The following is a 23787-nucleotide window of genomic DNA, read 5'->3' as shown; positions in this document are numbered from 1 at the left end:
CTGGCTAATCAAGGCAGCAGCGAGGGGGGGGAAGCGGCGCACGCGTGTGTATGAATGAAGTCAACACATTCCACGCATTCCACCGCTTCCCAAAGATGAATAAAATATCAGGCGCCTGACCAAAACGCACAGTCCCCCTTTTTCCTCGCTTTCACTTTTAGTCGGTCCGTTTGCCCTCGTTCTGTGCCAAGTGACTGTGCAAGTTTGTAACAGAGCGTTGATTCAGTGACTTTTTTTAATCCACTCACAAGATGACGACCATGCAGTGACTTCAGGCTGAATCACTCTGGACAAAGACCCATAGTTATAGAGTCATTTCTGGTTTGGACCGGCCCTCCTTAATAACATAACAGCCATTAAACCTCACCCATCCAGTGACACTCAGCTCTTTTGTTTAGAGATTTGTGGATAATTGTTGTCCGCGCTGTGTTTAAGTGTTAAGTAAACCTTGATGGTTTGGCCGGTCAGTGGTGCATGCACTGCTAGTTTATCCTGTTGTGATAGTTAAGTCCTGATTTAGCTCATTTTTCTGTCCACAATACGTACAAGAGGCAAAACGTATATGTGAAATGTGAAAAAGACCTTTCATTTATGGGAAATCAGCACGAAAAATAAGGTCCTATACCCAATAAAGGAAGGACGTTGCAAAACACTGACGCTATTTAAGCAGCAGCGGAACTGACCTTATTACAAATACCCATTTCACTGTAATCGAATACATTTTTGGGAAGATTTTTCAACATGTGCTCATAATGGAGAATAATTGTAGCCACGTACTGGGCAACATTAGAATCTAGTACAAGTTAAATTGTCCCAAAGCAGTTGTCCCACCACTCTTTCTACTTCTATCTGAACTGCCTACTTTGTCCAGAGCTGAGAGAATGTTATGCAGATTGTGGTTTAAAACACTTTAATTCAGGTTTAAATTGGTTAAAGTTTATGTGATATACAAAGATAGACCAAAACGTATTTAGTAACTAGTAATCGTGTAGAAATCGAGTAGTGTTTTGGGTTCCTTTTTACTTTTACTTAAGGTTTGGAGAGTGTGTTCAGAAACTTCTTACTTCACTTTTAGCAGTGCTTATACCTGTAATGATTTTAACTATGTAACATAGAATCAGAATTTATTGCCATTGTCAATGAAAAAAAACTAAAAAGAAACTGTGCTTTTGCTTTTGAGTACAAATTGTCAGTACTCTTTCTATCATTGGCAATCACCACTAATATGTTGTTGTGCACCCCAGAAGGAAAGAAGATAACTGACCTCTTGATAACTTTGAGCCCTCTAAAATACTTTCAACACCTGTCTATGTAGATAAATTTAACAGGTTGGTCACAAGTAGACGAGACAGTTACCTTCAGCTGCTCTTGGTCACAGGTTCAATGTGAGAGCTGACAAACTGGACAGCTGTAGCTGACTTTCTCACTCCTCCTCCTCCTCCTCCTGAAGAGCCCTTCAAGCCAGAGTGAAAAGGTTCACAGTAAAGCAACGTTACCATAGAGACCATGTTTGCGTTTCTCAATGAGCATTTCTGGGACCAGTGGCTTTTCATCTGAAATTCAAACCATCTATTCACCACATCGAGCCGTCTGGAAAAGTAATTGTGTATGCGGGGCAACTTATTCACTGACTCTTGGAGGTACGTTTCCTCACGAGTGAAAAGGCCGAACAAAAAGAGCCTCAAAGTGTCATCTTAACAGGACCGGCTCTCACATGGACTCTAAATCCAAACCTGCCGCATTCCTCCTGCTTTATTTGAGCCACTGGAAATTAAAGTCTTTGTTTGACGAGGGAGCTAGGGAGAGGTGTACCTGCCAATCAAAATGTGGAGTGCGGTCAGAGGCTTTCTGCTGCGTGCCCAGTCACAGAGCAGCATTCAGGCCCGGCGCTCCCATACCAGGCTGCTGCGCTGGAACAAAGGGGCCTTTCACATTGACCTTGACACAGGGCCACCCCCATCACCACAGGAACCAGTGCAGAGGAATCCACCTCGACTCCCTGATATCAATCTCCCGAGCTTTGGGCCGAGATGAACCTACAACGCAGGGATAATTGTAATCGTATGGGGGCCGCTTTTGTTTGGCAAGTTGAAAATAAAGGCAGAGAAATGTGCTGGGAATTGCATACCATGTCTTCTTTCAGGAGGGTTTAAGATTAACACATAGCAGCCAAAGATACAACAACAGCTTTTATTCACGGGGCAGAAACACAACTTGTAGCATTTTTGGTTTGTCTTTTTTTCTTGCAAGTGTACAGCCTGGAAAAAAACACTCAGGCGTTGAAACTGCAATTCATTTTTTAACAAAATAAAAATAAGAGGCTTTCACTTTTTACACAAATTCACAACTGTACATCAAGTTTTTTTTTTTCTGACAAAGCTTCAAATATACAAGAATCATTCACATTTACAAACACGATGGGCTCTGCTACATTTAACACCCGGGGGTGCGTCGCTCGCTGAAGGAAGCAGTCCAGACACATTCCACGCGGCATCACGATCGTCTTTGAGTCCAGTCGGATGCTGCTTGGCAACACTTGAGGCACTCGTCTTTTGTCTCCAAAGAGCCTTCTGACAACAGGAGGGACACTTGGCTCCGGCTCTCTCCGTCTGGGAACTTGCGGTTCAACTTGTCCACTCATCAAGGACCTGTTCCACTTCTTGCTCGGTTGACCCAATCTCTCAGTTCAGTTTGTGTCCACGTCACACGGGTTCGTGCCTTGCTTCTCAGCTTCATCGTACACCCGAAGGAAGTCTTTGTAGCGAGGTGCGCAGCCCATCCAGGCCTCACCGAAGCGAACTGCCCCAGTGAAAAGAAAGTCCCCCTCTCCGGCTTTGACGCCACACTGAAGCGGCATCTTGATTTGTCCCGTCCAGCTGCGGGCCCGCACGCCTCCGGACACAAAGATCTGGGTTTTCTGTCTGTAAAGTCGGCTGACCTCCACAGTGACGGACCAGTGCTCCTGCTCCTCTTTCACTTTCCTGATGGTGCCCCGTGCCACTGCAAAACACATAAGACACCGTTTACGAAGTGCTGATGCCCAAATAATGCCCATATCTCCAAAGAAACAAAAGTATTACACAGAAACAACCCGGTACTTACCAATGTCATTTGTGCAGACGGCTAGCAGCATATCCGCATCGCTGCAGGGCTGGCAAGGAGCTAGAAAATAAACAAGGAATGTAATTAAGTTTGGTGCCAACATTTATCATTACTTCAGCACTTCCTGTATTTAGTAGAGCAGCAGAAATGACTGCAGACAATTACACAACTCTTGTCCCCAGCACACGGACAAAGACCCTGAACAGCACTTCAGTTATAACCATACATCATGTGACCTGCATCTAAGTGTTTATTTATCCTCACGGACAGCAGAGAGGCGGTCAGCAGTCACAAACGCAGCTGGACATAATGCAACTGAAGGGACAGGCACACTGTGGTTTCATGTGCAGAGTTTGTGAAGCGACTTGACGTTGAATTATCTGTTTAGCTCAAATAAAACAGTCCTCTGGCCAGCTGATCGTTCTCCTAACCTCCACTTATTTACTATACTGTGCCATATGCTGAATTTATTTATTTTTTGTTGTTAGAGTTCACTCCTGGTCAGACATTGCATCACCTCTAAAATACTTTTATAACTAAATGCCAAACCATTGCAACTAATGTAATTCAGCCATAGTTAAAACCCAGATTGGCAAATAACTTTCAAAAGACTCACTACTTAGGTTATCAGGGGGGAAAAAAAATCAATACCAAGAAACTAATCTATATTAAAACTAGTATCAACAACTAGATGGTCAAAGACTAGTTTTTATACTAGTTGATAGTACAGGTACAGATACTGACGAAAACGCATAAATAAGACAAAGCTGGACCTTTTCTGAACAGTTGTGAAGTATATATGAACTAGTATAAGACTGGATGGTACTACTAAAGAAACTCCCATTACTTTATGTAGAAAATAAAAAGCCTTGTTTAAAGTATCAAAATCTAATTTGAAATGTTAGTATCGTGACAACACCACCAGCTACAGCGGTCTTGAAAATAAATGGGTTAAAGTTTCAAACTAAACTAAAGTAACTTTGCCTTGGGGCTTGTTTCACCTTTGTAGATGAGCTGTCAGAACTGCCCAGTTGTCCAGTGTTTTACGACTGGAGAAAGGGCTCTAAATGAGCCCAGCCGAGCCCATGATTAGTTGACTCAGGTGGCCTTAAGGGCGCTCTAACTAGGACAGCTTTATTATGGCTTCCTGGACATTCTGTAGTTTTCTTTAGCAGCTGAATGGCACAAGGGCAAACCGAGTCAGCAAAGAGAAGAGCACAGGTGGATTTTCAAACTTGTTCATACGTTAAGGGTTAAAAAATAAGAATATAGAAGTAAATAAAGATACATCAGTGAACAAAAACACTCAAAAGGTCCACAACAAACAATGATCTATTAAAATAAATGAGTTATATTAACAAGTGCTTTCTCAAAACACACAAAACTATTTGATATATGAGCTATGGCAGCAAGATTAATCACAACAAACAACACAAGCATAATTTCCTCTGCCGACACCCTGATTCTTGTTTTGGTTTTGCGGCTCATATTTCACTCTTCAATCTAAAATGTTAATCCTCCTGGACACATTTTAATTGTGCCTTTGAACAGAATCCTACTGTTAAAAAACATAAATAGCAAAACCAATCGCTAAATCCCCTTTTGGATGTTTTCCCAAAAAATGTTCAGCCCCAATATAAACCGTGTCCCATGTTCATGCCAAACCCACTCATTTGCTGCTGCCTGGCAACAAATACATCTATATGCTTTCTATATATCACAATTGAATATCTATTTCCGAGAGCACCCTCTGTTATAAGCATGTTTCACACCTTGCCAGCAATACTTGTCAAATCCAAAGACTAGATCTCTAAGCAGCTTAAAAAAAACAAAAAAACTATTGAAGTCAAAGGAAAAGGGCAATGGTGTCATGGGATTTTTGAAGTAATGATTTTCGTGCTAAAGGAGATATGCTGAGGGCTTATTTTTAGCTGTCCTGTTTGAAGTAGCGGCTCAGGGGGTGAGGGGTGAGCGCGTCACTGGCCGGCCCGGGGAAGCGGGACTACGGGCCGCTGCCTTACTCCAGAGATCAGGGGTCAAACAGCCATAAGCCACCTCAGCTTAAGACCAGCTGGAGAAACGAGAGACTTCAGAGGAGACTAACCTCACCCCGTTCCCCCCCTTTGAAGTGCGCCTGCCTGTTGCCGTAGACCGGGCAAAACCAGGACCTAAAATGTAGATGTTTTTTCTCTCTCTCGGTTCGTATGACAGACATAAAACAGAACCGCAGGAATGGGCCGAGAGCCGACTCAGCATCTCGGCTTGGCCCCGGCACACGCTGCACCCGCTCTGATCTGACCACATCACAGGGGCTCTGAGGGGCGAGCGAAGGGCGGAGCGCCGAGCGAGCGTCCCCGCAACATCTGGACCACGGCGCATTCCCCTGAAATGGAGCAGCAACTCGCTAATACCACTCGGAGCGGCGCAAAGTCACTTCAAACAGCTGCAAAGAGCCGGGAAAGATCTATGGAGGGCCAGAGGAATGGCAAGGAAAACACCAAGATGATGAATAGACGAGGGAGAAATTAAGAGGTAGGAAATATTGTGAGGGAAGGGGAAGAAGGGTTGATAATTCAAGCGATGGGGAGGAGTCTCAAAAAAGGCTCTTCCAACATCTGGAAGGACAAACATTCCAGTGTGATGGCAAGCAACTCGATCCAAGCACAGTGCGTCAGAAAAATGGTGACCAAAAGAGGAAAAAGATGAAAAGGAAGCAATGAATCCTTAAATCCAAGTTTGTGACTCATCCCGGCGTTATCTCTGAGCCCATCGCAGCACCGTGGCGCACTTATGTGGTGATCCAAATATACGGTCCTCTATAATTAACCCTCGCTCTGGTCTGGCACGTATTGACGCAGGATATGAATATTTGGAGCCAGAGAGTTGTAAAAACACATGTGGGGCCGGTTGATGGTGGTGGAAACAAAAACACAGTTGCTCGCGGAGTCTCGCAGCTTGACCCGGCGCAGGTTTGGCAGGTACGCAGCGTGAAAACAGACTGCAGTTTTTCAGAGGAGGCCCGCTGTTCTGCCCTGTCCCTTCACACACACACCATCAAAGGGGTGGAAAAGTCGTGCAGGCGGGCGGTTCATTCTTCCTGGATAGTTTTACACCGTTTTCCAAGAGATATACGCTTCACTTTCAAGGCTTTGTTTTTCTGGACCATGGGAAGTAGGACTGTAGGCAATGTATGTTTTTAAATCAGTGTTCAAATAATACGTCCAAGAGGATAAACACGTGAGAGGGGAATATGAACTGATGAATGCATGTGACTTTAAGAATTTAGGTCTAAACTACAGGGTTTGCAAGGTTCATATTAGATGAGAATAAGAAGTAGAGGTGGGCAATATATCAAAATGTAGATAATAATGATAGATATGCTATATTCAAAAACAGAGAACGGTATTGTTTATAGTAAAACATGACAACAAAAGAGCTGATTTAAAAAAAAAAGGAAGTAAGGTGATATTTTTTCCACTTTTGTGAATAGTAATTAAATAATAAACTTTAACGATACCATAAAAGACATGTTTTAACACATTTTTGTTGGATTGACATAATATCTTCTGACTATCGTTATGAGGATGCTCCGGAAAAATAGTGATATTCATTTCTGTCAATAGGACTGAACACAAAGTACATTTTAAAACACAAGTTAGTTCAAATAGCACTTCCAGGAGCATTAACACACGTGAGAGGAGATTATGAGCTGATAAACTAATACCAGAATTGCATACATTTAAGAATACAGGTCTAAAGAGCAGGGTTCCCAGGTCTCATATGACGATTAGAGGACATTATGTTTCTTTGTTGATTCCAACATGCAAATTGTGCGTTTGATAGAACAGGGCTGGTACAGGGCTGGCCGAGGAGAGTACGGCTTTGACTTCATGTATCGAATTTCCCTGTCATCAAAAGGCAGTGGAAGTCAAGTACCCTCAAATTAAAGGCCACACTCACGAAAAAGCACTTTCACGCACTTCTAATAATAAAAATGATGATTTCCACGTCTTACCATTGAGTGAATGTGCATCAGCTCCCGACCTGTCATTGACCAGCTCATACTGAAACGACACTGCCCGGCGGCTTATGTCCATGTGTGGGATCGCCTCGATGAACAGCGCCCCCTCCTGGATATTGAAACAATGGACTTTGCCCTCGGCTTGGTCCAGTTCTTGAAGTAAAAGGCGCAGTTTTCCGGCCCGGTCCAGGTAGAGGTTGGCGCCGCTCGATTCGGGAGAGGGTTTGACGCAGACCGAGAGCTTGGCCACAGCAGGAGAGACGGTGTTGGGTCTGAGGTTGACGATGATGGCCCCGGTGGGATAGAGCCACTCCAGAGAGCCCTGTGAGCAGCGCAAGTACACCTGCTCCACATCCCGCGTGTGACCTTCATGCGTCAGACCGCTGGAAGAAAAAAGAAAGCGTTTAACTATGGGTATAAATGTAATATAGGAAAAAGGGTCATCTCCATCATAAACAGCAGTCAAAGCAAGAGTGTATTCTATCAATTAGAGGTTATGTGCCTTCTTTGGCTTCATCTTGTCATTTTAGAAACGAGCTGGAAACTGTTGAAAGATATATTTGTCGTATTTCATTTTCAATTCATTTCAATTCTTGAATCAATCCAAAAATAATAATCTCCCTCAGCCTTAAACCACCATGTACAGTATTCTAGTAGGAAAATGGCACACAGAGCCAGATTCGGCCCATGTGCAATCCATTTGTGTAGCAGAACTGTAGCTAAAGCATTTGACAGTGCATAGTCGCATAGTTTTCCACTCAGTTTCCATCCCAGATTATCTCGTTCAAGGTGCAAACTGCAAGGACATAGAGCACATTCCTGGCAGAGCAATAAGCCCTTGCCAGTGCGCAAGACTGGCTGCATGACCAGTCACGAGCCGCAGCGGCCAAAGTGACCTCAGCTCCAGCGCTCGCTCCCCACAGCACATTGTTCCAGCTTCAGCCAAACGACTGCTGGCTCCCTGCCTTTGGGAAGACTGGAGGCAGCGGCGGATGAATGGACTTTGGGGCTCCAAGCAGACAACAGCAGCAACAGTAGCTGGGGCGGCTGCATGCAAGTGCAAATACAGGTCACGCACTGAACCTCCCATTGCTTTCAAGCCACCAAAAAGACTGGAAGAGACTTGTCCGGGCAGCACTCCGGACTGTGGCGCCAGCAAGACCAACTGACTCCATCCACAAGCTAATGCCTGCTCGGGGTTTGAAAAACTCAGGGCTGTCACTCACTTTGTGGCAAAACCAGGAGTTTAGCAGTGCGCGCAAGCCAAGCCAGTGGTTGGGTTCGGAGTGGGGTGGAGACGTTTCCTGAGATGCTGAAATTCAAATAAGTCAAAGATCTGAAGTAACCCACTGCACATGTGGAGCATGTGAAGCTCCATAACCAGGCTCTCTAATTAAGTCCTCGCCAACTTTATCATCTCTGCATACAATTAAAGGAGATTAGCAAAGAGCCACCCTAATCAGCAACAGATTATTGGTAGAAGCTCAAAAGTATTGAATGCCCGCCCCTCCTGACTGGAGCAAACTGAACCACACTGCCTCAAGTGCAAAACAAACTGCAGATGGAGATACGGTCACCCTGCCTCCTGTACAATCTACAAGAGCCTAGCTATAACACACTCATACATACTGACAATATTAAGAAACAATACACGAGTATTATGATGAAAAAGTATTTTTTGTCCACACTAAATAGATTTTCAAAAACTGATTTATCACAAATGGAAAAACATTTATAAAGCACCAACTCGAAGGGAAAAGTCAAATGATCCTATTGTGACAAATGGAAATTGATCATATTGTTAGAGGAATTCAATAAAAAAAGAAAAAAACAGAATGTGGATTTTCAAAGACAAACAGAATAACTTGGGATCTGCTCATGGTCATGTTGCCATTTTGTTCAAATCTACCATCCATCGCTGTGATCAAAACTTAAGGCAAAATGTAATATTTAAACCCATTTCATGATCAATCTTTAGGGGCAGAGTACTACACACCACCTTCCACGTTGGAGAGTTGAAATAAATGTTTTTATGTCGGACCAGAGCGGCCCGGAGCGGCCCAGCGCGTCCAGCGCGTCCAGCGCGCACCGACGCTCCAAACTCAGTTTCACTCTCTCTTGTTGTCGCAAAGCCGCACGAAAAACGCGCATCGAAACTCGCACTTAAACCGCATTTAAACAGTGTGAATAAAGCCGCGGACACTCACCTTCCTTTCCAACTGCACTGATCGCTCGAGTATTGGCAAAACGAATTCCGACAGAGAAAGAAAAGAGGCAAGAGTGCGAGCAGGAGCGGGGTGAGCATGTTGTGATCCAGGGCTCACTTCGCCTCTGCGCGAGTCAAACTTAAGCACACGGAGTCCGCCAGCGCCGTCTGCCCATCATAACGCTCCCATTGAAGCCCAGGTCCAGCAGGAGGGAACACTTCTTCTGGATCCGGCTGTAGTGGATGTGGCAGAGTGCGCTCCTCTTTGACCCGCAGTGAGACTGTGACACACAGAGAGCGCGCACAGACTTGGAGCGTCTCCGCAGCGGCAGCAGCAGCAGCGGCTCGTTGTGCGCACGTCACTCACAGACGCTCACACACTGCTGCGTTCAGGGACCTGCCCCGAAAGTCAGACAAATCAAGACTCCACATGACGAAGACTGGACAGCACATTAACAGCTGCGCGGAGGAAAGTGTTGTTGTTTCTGCTGTTGTTTGCTCAGGCGACTTCTGTCTGACATGTCAAGTGACTTTCAGAGAGTCAGTAACTTCATTAACTACAGTAATGTCTAAGGATGTGTTTATTCTCTTTGATGGCTAAACTAAAGTTGGTATAATAGTGAAACGTAAAGACAAATATAACATTCAAGTTGACTAAAATGCACACCTTAAAAGAACAGAAGTGAGCTGGCAAAGTCATTAAATAAACCCCAAATTTTGAAAAATGTTAAATATATTTAAGAAACTTTAAGATAAGATAAGCCTTTATTTGTCCCGCAATGGGGAAATTCCAGTGTTGCAACACAAAGTATGCACAGAAGTAAATAATAAAGAACAGATAACTTATAAAAAAGTTTCAAAAACACTCTTAATAGAAAAGCTCTTATTAAACTCTTATGAAAAAAAAACTCTTATGCGCTTGATAAAAAGTAAAAAATAATAATAACAAAAGTAACAGGTGTTATATGGACAGAGAATATTGCACCAAGATGATTGACGTTATGTTTACTGTTGGATTATAGGTTATGTAGTTCTGCAAATCAATCTGTCATCCAACTAGGGAACAATTGTTGTGTTTGTCTAATAATTAAACTTTTATGCAGGAAAGGTTGTCAAAAATGTGCAAAGATGCAAAAACCACACATTAAAGCGACTGTATGTAACTTTCTGATGGTGGCAACGCATGATTTAATGGAAATAGCAAGTAAAAACCAAACTTTGAAACATTGGCCATGGAGTTTCAAGCCATACTTAGGAACAAACGTTTCCATATAAACAAGCAGGAGGAGGTTCCGCCAGGACAACTACGAGTCAGGTTTGCGGAGATGCAAGCCCACTCACAGGTTTTTCTAAACTAAGATTTACAGTGCAATAAAAGTAACCAAAATGAAAAAATAAATGACATACTGCGACTTTAAAGCTACACATTTAGCCTTCAAATTCATTAAGACCATTTCACAATATGATCAAGAGGTCGCCTAGTTTGCAGTCTGTCATCTCAAATCAGATTGCGAGCATAACCTTACATGGGGTTAGGTGCACATAATGTAACGCCATGTTATGATGAGGGTGACGGCTTGTGAAACCAAATATTGTTTGTCTCCCATGCTTTAAGTGACATTGTGCAATCAAATGTCAACGTACCGTCCCTTGACAAGTTGAGCTGATGCTTATTGAATGAAAGCTGCAGGGACTTGTTTGGCACAGGGTCCGTTACTACGGTGTGTGTCAGTAAACAGGCTCATGATCCTGGGAGGCACTATTATGAAACCTGCTGTTCCAAGTGCGGAGTGTGCTTGGCTTTGGATTGGAAAACTTGTCCGACGAGGAAAACCAGAGCTGTGCGTAACTGCTACTTTCCCTCTCCACTTTCTGCGGATAAGGATTTTGGAGGCTTTTTTTTTCCTTCTGGATATGAGACTTGGCCGTGAGTGTACTTGTCCCACGGTGGGCAGCGTGCCACTAAAGCCCCCAAAAAACCTGATGAACCAATGACCAAAACTTTATTCATGTACTGCAGCAGATTTTCCAAACCTGATTTTTACTATTGAGCAACATGTCGTAGTAGTATAATTTGTGTAACCAGCAGTGCCCTTTGAGTCATCCAAGTGACTCCAAATACAACAAAAACAGCCACAAAACGAGTCCAGGCATGACACAGCCCTGATCCATCACACTGACACACACGTTCAGCAGCACTTCAGCCCCCTTTCCACTTCAATGGTACGAAGAAACCGCCTGAAAGATGAGTGAATTACACTTTAAGCACATCACGACCACGGCCAATCCAGTTAAATCCTTCATCACAGCAACACTTTTCATTCCTTACACCTCCAGTATAGTTTCAACCCTGTTTCACTATGTTAAAGTAGCTCGTCTCTGCGGAGATGTAATTGCTTTGTCCTGAATGTTCCATTGTCAAGTATTCATTTAATCATAGGTGTTTACATTGAAAAACATGCATTGTCGTGAGAGAATAGGCTTAGGCTTAGAATAGGTTGAGAGTTGGCTCGTCTTACAGGAAATCACAAATGTAATCACAAATCATGACGTGGGGCAGAATAGTACAGTATCATTCATGAAGTAAGAGCCAATCTAGTTCATTCTTCTTCAGCACAATAGTAGCCTTTTCACGTCTTTGTTAAATGCCACTGGTCTCCGTCCCAGATTCAGCAGTTTTAAGGTGATTAGTGTAAGTTGGTAATGAGCACCTGGAACACAGTAAGAGTCTTTCATTTCCCAGAGGGACAAATCTCTTGTACTTGTTGTTCCAGTTGCCTGATTACTGGCAGCCATATGTTTGTTTTCTCCCCCTGTAACTAAAGCAGCCTGCACTTTCCCCCCTCTTTCACTCAATCTCTTCACCTGTTTCAACCAAGCATGAGTTGGACACAAGAAATAAATGACAGGTTGCACGGAGTAGTTAATCTTTTGCTTGTGGAGAGGATTTTCCAGAATAATGCTGACGGTGTAACTTGTTACTGAGTATTTGGATTCTCAGATTAGCTGAGTTGGGTAAACACGTGGCATCTCCCTTTCCAAAGGCCTAAACAAATGGAGTTTTAAGCAGCTAAAGAAAAGACTTGTTGTAGTATTTTATTGAGGGGAGGAATACATTACTTTTATTGCCAGCCTTTCTGTCACCTACACAGAGCAACTTGCTTTAAAGTCTGGCTACAATCCAGGTGTAAAAGCTACTTCGGACTGTAGTGATGACAGGATGTGATTTTTATGATTGTTTGCCAGTTTCATGTGCATGTGAATTTACCAGAACAACTGTCACTACTACTTTACAAAAGGCTACATGACATTGTACATAGACTCCAGTATCTTTAAAGTTAAAGTCTGTAACTGTTTAAACACACACTTGTCAGTTGACTTTGAAGATTTCACACCTCTATGTGGACAACAACACAGTTGTATGGTTGAAATTGGAAAAGGAAGTGAGCAAAAGCAAACACCGTTTTATGATGATTTTATATTAACTAAGCCAATAACAGGCAGAGGAACAAACTCTGCATGTTTGCTTAAGACTCCTGGTGTCTGAAATTAAATTTCAACAACACTCGTGTGTTGCTTTCAAAAACCTGTTTGAGGAATACCTGGAACACAGCTAGTCCCGACCTGTTTGATTAGACCTGCTATCTCGGACAGATAAACAGCAAACTGCACTAACACAAGCATGTCCGATATGTTGTGGTATGCGCACGCAGATTATAAGGTGCTGATAGCATCAAGAGGCAGTCCGCCTGTCAACATCCCTCTCGGGCACCTCTCCAGACCGACAGAAATGCAGCTGATCTCAGGTCACATTCCTCCAAGTAAACAGAAACAACACAACACAATACACTACAGAGGTTTGTACATACATTACTAGTATCAATTGTAATTCCAAATAAAGGCAAGCTGAGTCCATTGCTACAAGCTCTAATTATTGAGGAAGTGTCACCAATTGTAATGTTTTAATCGTGTGATTAAGTAACTTAAAGTGTGGGGCATATTTTCTGATTGAATACTTGGCTTGAGACACAGATCAAAGAATGTAAACATAAACAACTTTTATTCTGTGTATTTTTTTAAAGTTATGAATACATCAACATAACACAGAATGAGTTTAAATAAGGTCAAACATCTTCCCCATTCCTGATGAGCATGCAAGCTCAAAAATGTGGATAGTCTTACTTCTTTATTTACTTTTATTATGTGTGTATTGTTGTTTATGCATGTGCACCTCAGATGGTCATGCTCAATCAACTAAAAGCAACTGTATTAAATAAAATCCGCTTCACTTCTGAACGTGTTTAGTCCATAACAGAGGAAACACATACAGATCATGTTAATAATATATACTGTCTATGTTGTTTGTGTTTATGAGGAGACTGTTTGACTGCCGTGCATTTTGTTCACAGTGTGACTCAATCATTTCAGAGCCGTTCGCCACAATCATCCGTCCGGTCAGTCAGAAAATATGCGGGGAAAACATGTCACATATGAAGTATGTAGCGACTGGTGCGTCTCACTCAAAATTCCCTGAAGTTTTTGCAAGTCACACAAGACAAAGCCTGCCTTTTGTTACACGCCGCACAGAGCACGCTCCACACACAGGCCCAGATGCCCTGTGCTGCTGTGCATCTCACAACAGGCCTGTCAGTGGAGATAGCAGGCCAAGATCCAGACCCTGATTCCTCCGAGCGGCCTTCACCACTGCGCTGTCAGCTCCTTAATATCCTTCTGTCAGCGGCACTCAAGGACGTGATAAACTGCAGACACCTCACCGAGCGCTCATCCGCGTGGACCGGGCCTCGGCAGGTGGGATTTCTTACAAGGGCAGTGGAATAATGCGGCGCAGTGTGGTTTAGCTCAGTTGGTGGAGCGCGAAAATGAGCATCTTGCCGTCAATCAAACTTGATGAATGCAAAAACAAAGTTATTGTAGTATAAACAACAACAGCTAGGTGTACTTTTTTGCTGTATAGATTGAATTGAAATAACCTAAATTTGCTTCTAAACTAGTTGGGATTATTAGTTTTTATGATTATCGGTAAATAGTGACCTGGATAATCCCGAGTATCAATAAATCTGATCATTTTGAATCCCTACCTGTCAATAAACGAGCTTTCAAGTGATTTAAGACCGGTCGATCATCTGAATGGTCAAAAGTCCTCAAAATGCCATCGATGATCTTAAACTTCTGCGTCAAATGCTTGTCTCCCTTGTCTTAAAGTACAATGTAAGTTTCCTAGTACTTCTGCCTACTTTCTGTCTTCAATTATGAACATGCACATATGGCGTTTGGCCGTGAATGATGCTGAGGATAAAACCCCACTCTTAACTCATATCCTCTCTCTGCCTTTAACGCAGATGACTTCCGCCTTCCAAATTAGGCCCGAGCGCTGATTCTCGAGCCGTCTCGCTGAGAAACTGCTTTTGGCTCACGCCTCCGCTTTCCCCACAGCCCTGCTCGGTGCCATGAAACATGTTTTTTTTTCATTGCTGTGCTCGCTGTTTGATTGGGGAGGATGCTCAGGGTGTTGTATACAGAACACCTCAGCCATTAAGAGCATTGATTTCAGATGACAAGCATGATAGACTTGGAAACGGAGGAGGTGGGAGAGCAGGGGGAGTCTTTGTTAATTCACAAGATCTCTGGAGGCTGAAAGGGAGATCAAATCCAGTTCTTTGAGAATGTGGCATCATTCCGACATTCCTTTGCCTTTTAAACTATATACTTTGAGCGACTGAACTTTTGAACTACTATTTTTGTGTCGTGCTGCATTGGTTTCGATGTCCATTCCCTTTCAAAACCAAGTTAAAAGTAATACAGCTATTTTTTCTGTCTTTTTTTTGTTTTGCAATGTGGGGGAGGTCATCTGTGTTCAATCAGAGAAGCAGTGAGCCACTAATGCCGATGAGGTGCAGTCAGACTTTTGGATCACTGAAAAATCAGTGACAAAGGTTATTTTGCCTTAGGGTTTTTAATCTTTGGACAGCAGATCCTTGGAGAGATAGCGTAGCATGAGGCTTGTCAATTCCAATGCTGCAGCAGAGAAAAAACTGGGCACCTATAGTTTCTTCAGAAAGGGTGATTAGTTACGCAAAAAAATCGTTAACAAGCTTGCAGTTTACACAGGAAGGGATAAGAAAAAGCAAACGAGGAGAAGCGAAACGGAAACGCAAGTCCAAAAGAACAGTTGGCCCATTGTCCAAGTCCACTCAACGTTTTATAGCAGCACATGCCTTGCCTGAAGAAACAAGCTATTTACAACACGACATCCAGATCTTGTTATAACGCAAATGACAAAGAGAGTGGATTCGGAAATTCTGATACAGTGGTACTGTTCGCCGGGACAATGTAACAGAGAATGGTCTTTCCTCTGGCGGGACCATTCTTTATAATGGGTGAGAGATACAAAGGGCAAATTTCACTGGTGCCAGAGGATTCAAGTGGAGAAAGTGTCCTTGTCTGCAGCAGTGGTCGTGTGACAGCAGGTGGTAGCTTCAGGGGAGAAGTAAAAATAGGAAAATCTATAAATGTTTGACGTAGCTATTTGAGAAATCCTTTACGACAGGCAGTTAATTTATATCACGTGGGTGTAGTGTGAAATCCTGGGCCCCGAAAACAACCATCTTTTCAGCCCCTATAGTAACAGTTTGTTCCCAGGATGAGAAATACGGCTTTTGTAAAAGTTGCGTAAGATGGGACGGGCCCAGTTGTCATAAATATTGGACTGAAATGAAATGAGACGACGCAAACTGTCGTCAGTATCGACAATCTGTTTGATTTTAAAACTGTATCCAACACATAAAACACCAACAATGGAAATATTAAATGACACACGTGGCGAAAACAATTACAAGAAAATGGATGATAGGGACGAGACCAACTGTCAAGAACTTTGCACGTTTACAAAATGGAAAAAAATTGCTTTTACAGACATTGGGACAAATGGGACAGATACTTACATATGCCTGACTAACATTTTATTTTCTGGTCTAATCTTTTGGCTGCTTATTTCTTTTTGAATTAGTCTGTTCTGGTCTGGTTTGTTTTTTATAATGTATAAAAAAAACTTCGGTGTAATCCCTCATTCGTCCAGGCGTGTTCCATAGTAGAAAAAGTTTCAGTTGTAGTCATCTGGACTACTTTTTCAAACTGAGTCCAGATGACTACAACTGAAGCTTTTTCTACTATAGTATAAAAAAAAACATTAAAAAAAGGCTACATGAGCATGGTACAATTGAAATTCACAACTAGACAAAAGAAACTTCTTAAAGTCTTAAATGTTGAGATTCCAGAGTTTAGGACAGATGTGCACACATTTCCCTGACCTGATAGATCTGCTCCTTCCTGGAAACATCTTCAGCTACTGAGACGCACTGTGCCAGAACGGCTGCAGGGAATGAATGAGCTTTATACTTTCAGGGACAAAAATCCACCTGCGATAAAGTGAAAGCCAAATATGGTAGATTTTTTATTCAGTTTCACAAATGCACACTCTTTAATGAGGAACAAATATTGATAATACAAAATGGAGTGAATACTGCTCATTAAAGTACAGGGAGGACAGTAGATTACAAATTGAATGCCTAATAACACTACACATAATACATAAAGCACATTAAACATACATTATACAATTACAAATTACCATTAAATGCCTTGTAATTACTGTAATTTGAGGATATTTGTAATGTATGTTTGTTTGTTCTGCTTTTGAAACGGAAAGAAACCTAATACTAAGGATTTATAATGTATGTATATTGCCGAGGGCAGATGAAGGGGTCACAGTTAGGCTGAGGTTGCCAGATCAGCCGTGAGATCAGCTGAGGGATCATGAGCGCTCTTCTCTTCTCTATGATCTTATTGTGTGCTTTGTTTGAGGTTGCACTTTACTCCAGCCTGCGACATATTGCCAAAGACTTAATACTGTGTTGTGTGATTTTACCTAAAGTTGAGTCACCGACTGGTCCGACCAGTTTGCAGACTTCACAAGCAAATATGAGCTTATCCCGTCTTAACATTTGGACTGAAACTGGCACACTCCAGACACACGGCCGGGGTCATGTGCTTCAGCAGGTCAGGCAATTTATCAGATACACTTAGGGTAAAAAAGACAAATAAGAGAACAAAATGTCTGTTAACGTTAAACCATGGTGGTAATAAACACATTCAAATGTAAAAATCCCACCACAATGTATCTCTTGTAACATTACTTTGGACATGTATGACGTATCGCAAAGAAAAAGCAACTAGATATGACTATTTACAAAGACTACGCTGCTATTGTAAGCCTTTGAAAACACCCCGATGTGAAAGAGTTCATGGTATTGTGCGGGCTGACACCTGTTGGAACACTGGCTGTCATGACGAGACACGCATCGATGCAGGTGAATCACAACCAGGTGAAAGAAACACAGCAGGTGACAGCCATAACCTCACGTAACACACCCGAGGGAACAAAGGAGGCACGAGCAGAGAGCCGACCCAATGGATTATGTTAAATCTTCTATTGTAACTGTAAAGAACTTAATCCATTTACATTTGTATACATTTTTGTTTTTGGATTCAGTCATAATTTAGACAACTAATAGGGTGTTTAAAAGATGAATCTAAATTAAACTTTATTTCAACGTTTTTAGGACCATGTACTCTGATGCATGTGCAAACAATAGGACATTACATTTGTATATGATTTACATACATTATACACAGGGGGTTGCCTGGTAGCCCGTCATTATCATGTATTTTGGGAACATCCAATTATTCATAAATATTTGATTGTGATTAATATTTAAGGATAGTATCGGGGCAATGTTTTTGGTGCAGATATTTTTTCAATGTGTTTGTCCTGCCTCAGGGCATCAGACAGCATTTAACAGACTAATGAGTAAATATAGAAATAGAAGAATAAACAGGCAGTATTTTTACACACTCACGCTACTAATGATTTTGACATTCCAGATAAATGTTATTACTTTTTTTTTTAAATGTTAAATTATGATCTTGACTTCAACTTAAGATAGATTTGTGGGCCTTGCTATGGATTTTGAAATCTAAATATTGGTATTGGCAAACATCAGTTATTGGCCACAGCAACAAGCCAAATAACAAATATCAAATATAGATTTTTTTTTTTTTTAAATCAGACCATCTCTAACAAGGCAGAGGAAACCATCTTTAACAGCAAAATGCCACTTGACTTTAAAACTCCCAGTATGTACCAGTATATGGGACTATTATACGATATTATACTATACTATACTATTATTGTTAATAGTGAAACTGAAGGAAAAAAGAAAGGGGCACTTAAATTGAAAAGGAATACATTACAATCTTACTGTTAACTGGGGGCCTCAAATCTAGTCTTTTCTATTCAATAAATGTTTGTATTAGTAGATGAGAATACATGTACTTTAAGTCATTGTTTCATCACTGATCACTTTTTAGTTTGCTTTTATTTTCATCAGCAATGACAAAAACAAAGACAAAAACACATCAACCAACAAAATAAACACTGACACGACTCAATATTTCCAGGCAAACTAGACCTTTATGGAAACTGATATACCCTGGACGGAGATTATACGTGCAAAGACATGTGTCTATGCCCTCAGACGACAAGCAAATGCATAATCTAAAGCTTCGAGCACCAGCAATTTCAAGAGCAGATCAAATCCGAGAGTACGTCCTCAAACAAAGGCACGATTCAGAAGGGTGCTCGCCGCTCACGTCAGCCCAGCCTCGCTCACTCCTCGCTGGGCATCAGATCCACCACGGGCCCTGCGAGTTGTCCGACGCACAAAGACCCGATTGTGCCGCCGGAGGTAACGCTGTGATTGCTACAGTCTTTGCATTCAGGTGAAGAGCGCGCACACTTTTGACACGCTGTGACATTTACCGAGGTCTGGGCCTTTCGACTTAATCTGATGTAATAAAGAGGGAACGTGGGTGGCATGAGCACCTGACACCTGACCACGAGATTTGTATTATACGGCCGGAGTGACAGGGCTAATAACAGGGTCGTACCTTTTCATATGCCGGTGATGAAAAGGTGCTGGAATATTAGTCATTATTTCACGGCTTTTTTCACAGGAAGAAACTAGATCAGAACAGATGGAAGTGGGGGGGGAGATGTCTCAGTGTCTATTTTCTTCTTAAATAGTAATAGTGTCAAAATGCAAAGTAAAAGAACAAAATAGAAAAGTGTAAAAGTAAAATCTGACAAAAATATATACAGTCTTGACAAAGGCAATAGCCTCTAGATCAGTGGTTCTCCATATGTTTTACATTTACACCATTGCCACAGCAGTTTTAACTAAGGAAACACTAAAGAAGAAAATGAACTGAACTGAACTGAAGAGGTGTCCACGTACCACCTAAAGGACCTCGTGTATCACCTAAAGGACCTCGTGTATCACCTAAAGGACCTCGTGTATCACCTAAAGGACCTCGCGTATCACCTAAAAGACCTCGCGGATCACCTAAAGGACCTCGTGGATCACCTAAAAGACCTCGTGTATCACCTAAAGGACCTCGTGTATCACCTAAAGGACCTCGTGTATCACATAAAGGACCTCGTGTATCACCTAAAGGACCTCGTGTATCACCTAAAGGACCTCGTGGATCACCTAAAGGACCTCGCGGATCACCTAAAGGACCTCGCGGATCACCTAAAGGACCTCGCGGATCACCTAAAGGACCTCGCGGATCACCTAAAGGACCTCGTGGATCACCTAAAAGACCTCGTGCATCACCTAAAAGACCTCGTGTATCACCTAAAGGACCTCGTGTATCACCTAAAAGACCTCGTGTATCACCTAAAAGACCTCATGTATCACCTAAAAGACCTCGTGTATCACCTAAAGGACCTCGTGTATCACCTAAAAGACCTCGTGTATCACCTAAAGGACCTCGTGTATCACCAGTGGTATCACAGTTTGAGAAATGGCGCTTCAGATTAAGAGCGTTCAATGGCCTTCAAGAGAAATTGTTTGGATTTGGGACTGACGCAAAAAACAAGAAGTTTAAAGGATACATATTACACTTGTATATCCATAAGTACTGTAGATTATATTTTAAATTGTGTTTATTGTAAATGGCAATATTTATCTAAAATACAAAATGATCTAATAAAAGAAAGGGATCAATGGCCTTCCTGTTAAAAACTACAAAACAAGCATTTCTTCTTCATGGTGGCTACAAGACATTTAATCTTACATGCATCACCCGGATTCTTAATTTCAACTAAGTACAGGGACGTGGGTGGAGACAGGGGGTGGGGGAAAACAAGAATTTTATTAACAGCTTCAGTTGCCACAATACAGAATTACTCAAAATATATATGAATCAATCAAAATACAACTTTGAGATGAAAACGATGAAGAAACACTGTTGTAACCAGGTTAAACGCTCATTGATTCAGCACGATACGTCCCCTTTAATACTACCCTATGCAACAATCCAGGCAAACCAATAACTTCTCAGACAAGCGGTCTCATTTATATTTTTTTATGATCACCCTGGTACTCACAAAAGTATGAACAACAGACGCATGCACTGCAAAGACATAAACGCTATGATTAGTCTCACTGTCTTATCTCCAGGCCTTGCATTTGACATGTCAGACCTCTTATCCTCCCCACGTGGCAGACACATCCTGGAGAGTTTTATCGCAGCTAAAGCTATAGAGGAAACTGAAGCGCTGAAGTCTGGGTGGGTCCGGCCTGTCCACTTCCAAGCATTAGTTGAGTCTAACGCCGCGACCTCTCCCTGCCTCCTCATCCGCCTCGGAAACATCTGGACTCATCCGCGTGTGTCTTTAAGGAGATGCACGCCAGGAATGTTATTGTTGTGTGAGCGGAGATTAGCGCCGCACTCTAGAAAATAAATTAAGGAAACGCACGTAGCGGATCTGCCGTGAGATGTTTCGGCTTTGACATCACCTCGAATTCCTGCAGAAAGACATCAACAGAGCCTCCGCCCTTGCACTGGGTGGACGCCGTAGATCATGCACAAAACCACCTCTTATCTCCTTTATGCTGCGCTTTATTTTCCACGGCTACAGTTGCAAAGGAAATCTGTCCACACGAGCTGAAATAGTCACATTTTTAGATTGTAAAGTTGAGCGTGGTTATTGTATCCAGAGGAGCAGGTGAGGGGACAAAGCCGGTGCATGTGCGGCGTGTCTCTCCTTGTCCAAACCCAAGCATTAGGCCTCAAAGTGTTGACAGATCCAGGCAGAGGGAAGGTCACAAGTCACACCTGCTGATCTAACACTTCCCTCTGCACGCGGCGACTGCAGAGAAACAGGCGCTACATACAAACTGTGGAGTAAGTTACTAATGTTGAAGAATATGGCCAGGATATAACTTTAGGCAAACTCACTCTTGAGCAACGTATAATCAATGTAATTTATGTTTTAAGTCCTTCATTATTGTAGACAAAACTATTCTAATGCTACTCTTTTTGACGCTGTTATGATATTTAATTTGTAATTTTGCACATAATACACATTTGATCTTGTTTTATTGATTGTATTGCCATTCTACTTTCTTTGAACTAGTGTTTTAAAAATGTTTAACACTTTTGAGAAAATGTGTCCAGGTAATGTCTTTGTGAATCAATAAAAGTAACGAATGATGATGGAATGAGTCCAACATAATAAAGTAAAAATAAAAATATATATATGTAAATTATGTATTATCATATTTTCTCTCTGTGCTTCAAGTCAAAAATCAATATGAAGGATTGCTAAATCATGAAAATTAATTTGAGTGTGATTAATAACACATTAGATGAGGATTTGTCAGCAATTATTATTTTTTGATTAGTCGACTGGTCAAACAAGTATTTCACCAAATTGACAACCAAATAAAGATCGAAATGTGGCGACTGAGAGCCTCAAGATAAAGAATATTTACAAAAAGTATATTATTGAGGAAAATCATAAATTGTTTATTCGTTTTTGAAACTTTGATTCAGTACAGCTAGTGTCTTTATCTCATTTTGTATGCGTTTTTGAGTTTATATCGTCTAGATAACAATTATCATATTGTAAACAAGGTGCATGGCCATCCAACTGTTTTAGCACCTCATTTCTGCTCCATTGGACGACTAAAGACACTCCAAATCCAGCCTGCATTAGTCAAACAAAACACAAGCTGCGAGTTCTCATCACAATGCAGAAAAGAAAGAAAACACAGCTGGAGTCTGCAATACAAGTTATCATACAGAAGCTCTTGTTGACAGCTTTGAAATATTATCAATTCTAATAATTTCAAGTGTGTGTCTTGTCTTCTTCTTTTTTTTTTCCTGGCTAAATATTAAAAGATAACTGTCTAGACTACAAGGCAAACATTATTTCAGCTGAGCGTTGGTTGTGCAGTAGGTGTGCGGGGAAGAGCGGTGGTGTTTGGACCGGGGAGAGGATGTCCAGGTCTGGCTGCCGCGGCGCTGAGGGATGTGGTACGGGGAGGAGTGGGGAGGATGTTGTTTCTCCTGTGAGGTGACTCCTGACCCATCATCCTCTGTCCTACTGTACGGCTTATCAAATACAGGGATGTAGAACAAGAGCGCAGAGCAGTGGGCCACACTGGAGATAACGCCTGCAAAAACATGCCCTTTCTCACAAACTTTCTGCAAAAAAAAACCCTGTTGATTTATTATTGGGATTGTGTAGGTTTCAAAAAAAGCCTGTCACAATAATTACGACACTGTTTTATCGCTCAGTAACTGCATTTATGGAGATCTTGAAATTGGTTCTGTGTAGTCTTAATTGCGATAGTCAGAAACTCTTTGTGTGTTTATATGTAAATTATCTGTCTTTTTGTCTTGGCCAGAACTCCCTCGCAAAAGAGATTAGTAAACACAAAGGGACATTACTGGTTAAATAAAGGTTAAAAAAAGAAAGAAAAAAGAATGTGCTTTTATCTCCGAAAGTTGGGATTCTGAGAGTCTGCTCTTTAACAGCCTTTTTCAACTCATTTCCCCCATTTCCCCAAGTTCCCGAGGACCACATGAACATAGCAGCAATTCCACAACGGTTACCTAGCAACCATAGTGTAAACAAGGGCCAAAATCCATGTAAATTACACAATAGTTATGATTTGAAAAATAATAAAACCTGATAATAACTTTATTTTAGTTCAGTTGCATTTAATTTGACTCTTGTTTTCAAAGCCTTGACTGATGTAAAACTATAAAAAAAATGCATGTATTTACCACGGAGACTATAATACCAAACAAAGTAATAATTATAAAAACACGAATATGTACTTTAAATACAGTTCTATGATCGATTTGTGTTGAATATACTCTCTTCAGTCGACCTCAGCCAGTCAATAGCATCCAGCACCTTTGGATTCCCATTGTCCATTGTGCAAGGCTTGAATTGTTACTGCATGACTTATCGTGTCCACTACCACAACATGGTGTCTTGTGGTGCTCAAGGGCCCACGGC

At 41.8% G+C, this 23787-nt stretch overlaps 1 protein-coding gene across 1 annotated transcript; it reads right to left on the bottom strand.

The window, feature by feature from the left end:
• Positions 1–2176: 2176 nt before the first annotated feature.
• On the bottom strand, positions 2177–9547 carry metrnla (meteorin like, glial cell differentiation regulator a). The gene is made up of 4 exons (XM_072443245.1): positions 9331–9547; positions 7118–7506; positions 3103–3162; positions 2177–3000 (listed from the first exon to the last, which is right to left on the bottom strand). Exons 1-4 carry the CDS (start codon positions 9426–9428, stop codon positions 2687–2689), a joined length of 861 nt encoding a protein of 286 aa, XP_072299346.1. The 5' UTR covers positions 9429–9547; the 3' UTR covers positions 2177–2686.
• Between the last annotated feature and the right edge of the window lie 14240 nt (positions 9548–23787).

This window comes from Eucyclogobius newberryi, unplaced genomic scaffold, assembly GCF_026437365.1.
Source record: "Eucyclogobius newberryi isolate DKJ021-1_F unplaced genomic scaffold, fEucNew1.0.hap1 SCAF_13, whole genome shotgun sequence".
In the NCBI taxonomy this organism is placed as follows: Eukaryota; Metazoa; Chordata; class Actinopteri; order Gobiiformes; family Gobiidae; genus Eucyclogobius; species Eucyclogobius newberryi.
The sequence above is the reverse complement of the archived record's forward strand: the minus strand, read 5'-3'. Positions and strand labels throughout refer to the sequence as shown.